Source organism: Microtus ochrogaster, unplaced genomic scaffold (assembly GCF_000317375.1).
Source record: "Microtus ochrogaster isolate Prairie Vole_2 unplaced genomic scaffold, MicOch1.0 UNK16, whole genome shotgun sequence".
Classification (NCBI taxonomy): domain Eukaryota; kingdom Metazoa; phylum Chordata; class Mammalia; order Rodentia; family Cricetidae; genus Microtus; species Microtus ochrogaster.
This window is the reverse complement of record NW_004949114.1, coordinates 4,128,080-4,129,683: the sequence shown is the minus strand read 5'-3', so window position 1 is coordinate 4,129,683 and position 1,604 is coordinate 4,128,080. Positions and strand designations below refer to the sequence as shown.

At 46.3% G+C, this 1,604-nt stretch overlaps 1 protein-coding gene across 1 annotated transcript in view; it reads right to left on the bottom strand.

Annotated features, from left to right (window-relative positions):
• The window catches only part of Nup210l (nucleoporin 210 like), a 109,083-nt gene that overhangs the window by 34,621 nt on the left and 72,858 nt on the right, over nucleotides 1-1,604 (bottom strand). Inside the window, exon 28 of the mRNA XM_005367309.3 lies at nucleotides 1,296-1,427. Coding sequence (XP_005367366.1) covers nucleotides 1,296-1,427 — 132 coding nt within the window. The remainder of the gene's footprint in view (nucleotides 1-1,295; nucleotides 1,428-1,604) is intronic.

Here is a 1,604-nt window from a genome sequence, read left to right as displayed (position 1 = left end):
TCTCTGTGAGTTCGAGGCCAGCCTGGTCTACAAGAGCTAGTTCCAGGACAGGCTCCAAAGCTACAGAGAAACCCTGTCTCGAAAATCCAAAAAAAAAAAAAATTAATTTTATAGACATTAATGTTTTGTCTGCATGTATGTCTGTACGCCATTTGCATGTAGTACCTCCTGAGGCCAGGAGAGGGCCTTGGATCCCCTCGAGCAGGATTTACAGGTAGTTATGAGCAGCTAAGTGGGTGTTGGGAATCAAATTCAGGTCCTCTGGAAGAACAGTGAATGCTTTTAACTGCTGAGCCAATTCTGCTGGTCAGAGACATAGTCTTAAGTAGTATTGTTCAATTTCTCTGTGTCCATCCAGATCCACCAGAGACCAGAGGCAACCATGGAGGGGCAGTTTGGTTAGATACCCTTAAAGCAAGGTACTCAACCCAGATCCAGCTGCCAAGCAGTGGGCTATAGCAGCCGGATGACACCCACGGTACCTGACATCCCCCCCGAGGGGTTCCAGGCTCAAAATCTGTATCTGTGAATATGGTTTGTAAATAAGCATAAATTGGGCACACACGTGTGGTCACGGGATAACTTACGCAGCTGTTCCTCCCTGTCTACCTTGTGTGTAAACCAGAAGTCCATGCTGGACACCTTCCTCGATGGCTCTGCACCTGACTTTCTGAGACTCTAGCTGGCCAGAGGCCCCAACACTGGTACTTTTTACATGGCTCCTGGGATTCCAAAGCAGGGCCTCATGCTTGCACTATTGATGGTACCAAAGTATTAACGTTCTTGAGATGCCATGAAATGCCCTCAGCAAACAAAAAAGACTCTGAAAATGCAGAATCTCAGATGTGAATGTACAAATCTAGAAAAGAGCCAGGTGGAGGTGGCGCACACCTTTAAATCCCAGCACTTGAGAAGCAGGCAGATCTCTGTGAATTTGAGGCCAGTCTGGTCTACAGAGCGAGTTCCAGGACAGTCAGGGCCACACAGAGCAACCCTGCAAACAAAACAAAACAAATCTAGAAAAACTGAGATTTCCGTCATTCCAGACTGAATTATAAATTCCTGGGCAAAAATAAATCCAGGACACAGGACACTTGTGTCACTTTTATTATTTTTTCCTGATTTTTGTCTTTCATTTTAAGTATAAATAAATCACATTTTCCTGCTCACAAGTGCCTGTGATGGATCCAATACTTCTTGCCTCAAGGACACCTGCACACATGTATACTCCCTTAACTAATAATTAGACATAAATCTTAAAACTCCCACGGTAATATAAACAGGTAAGTCCATACCTCTGAATGCCTGGGTATCAGATCCAGCACATCCCGCTTACTCATGGACCAGTGGAAAGAGAGCATGGGGCTGGCATTGCTGAAGGAGAAAGGAGTCTGGGTACTAGTCACTCCCATGACGTACACTGGCATCTGAAAACCAAGTGTGACATTGTGCTTTATACCCTGCTTAGTCAGCATTATCAGAGCAGTGAGCCCAGAACATGGCTCTTATACCAGCCTCAGAGCTGGGCATGGTGGCACATACATGCCCGGAATCTCAGAGCTGGCCATGGCGGCACACACCCGGAATCTCAGAGCTGGCCATGG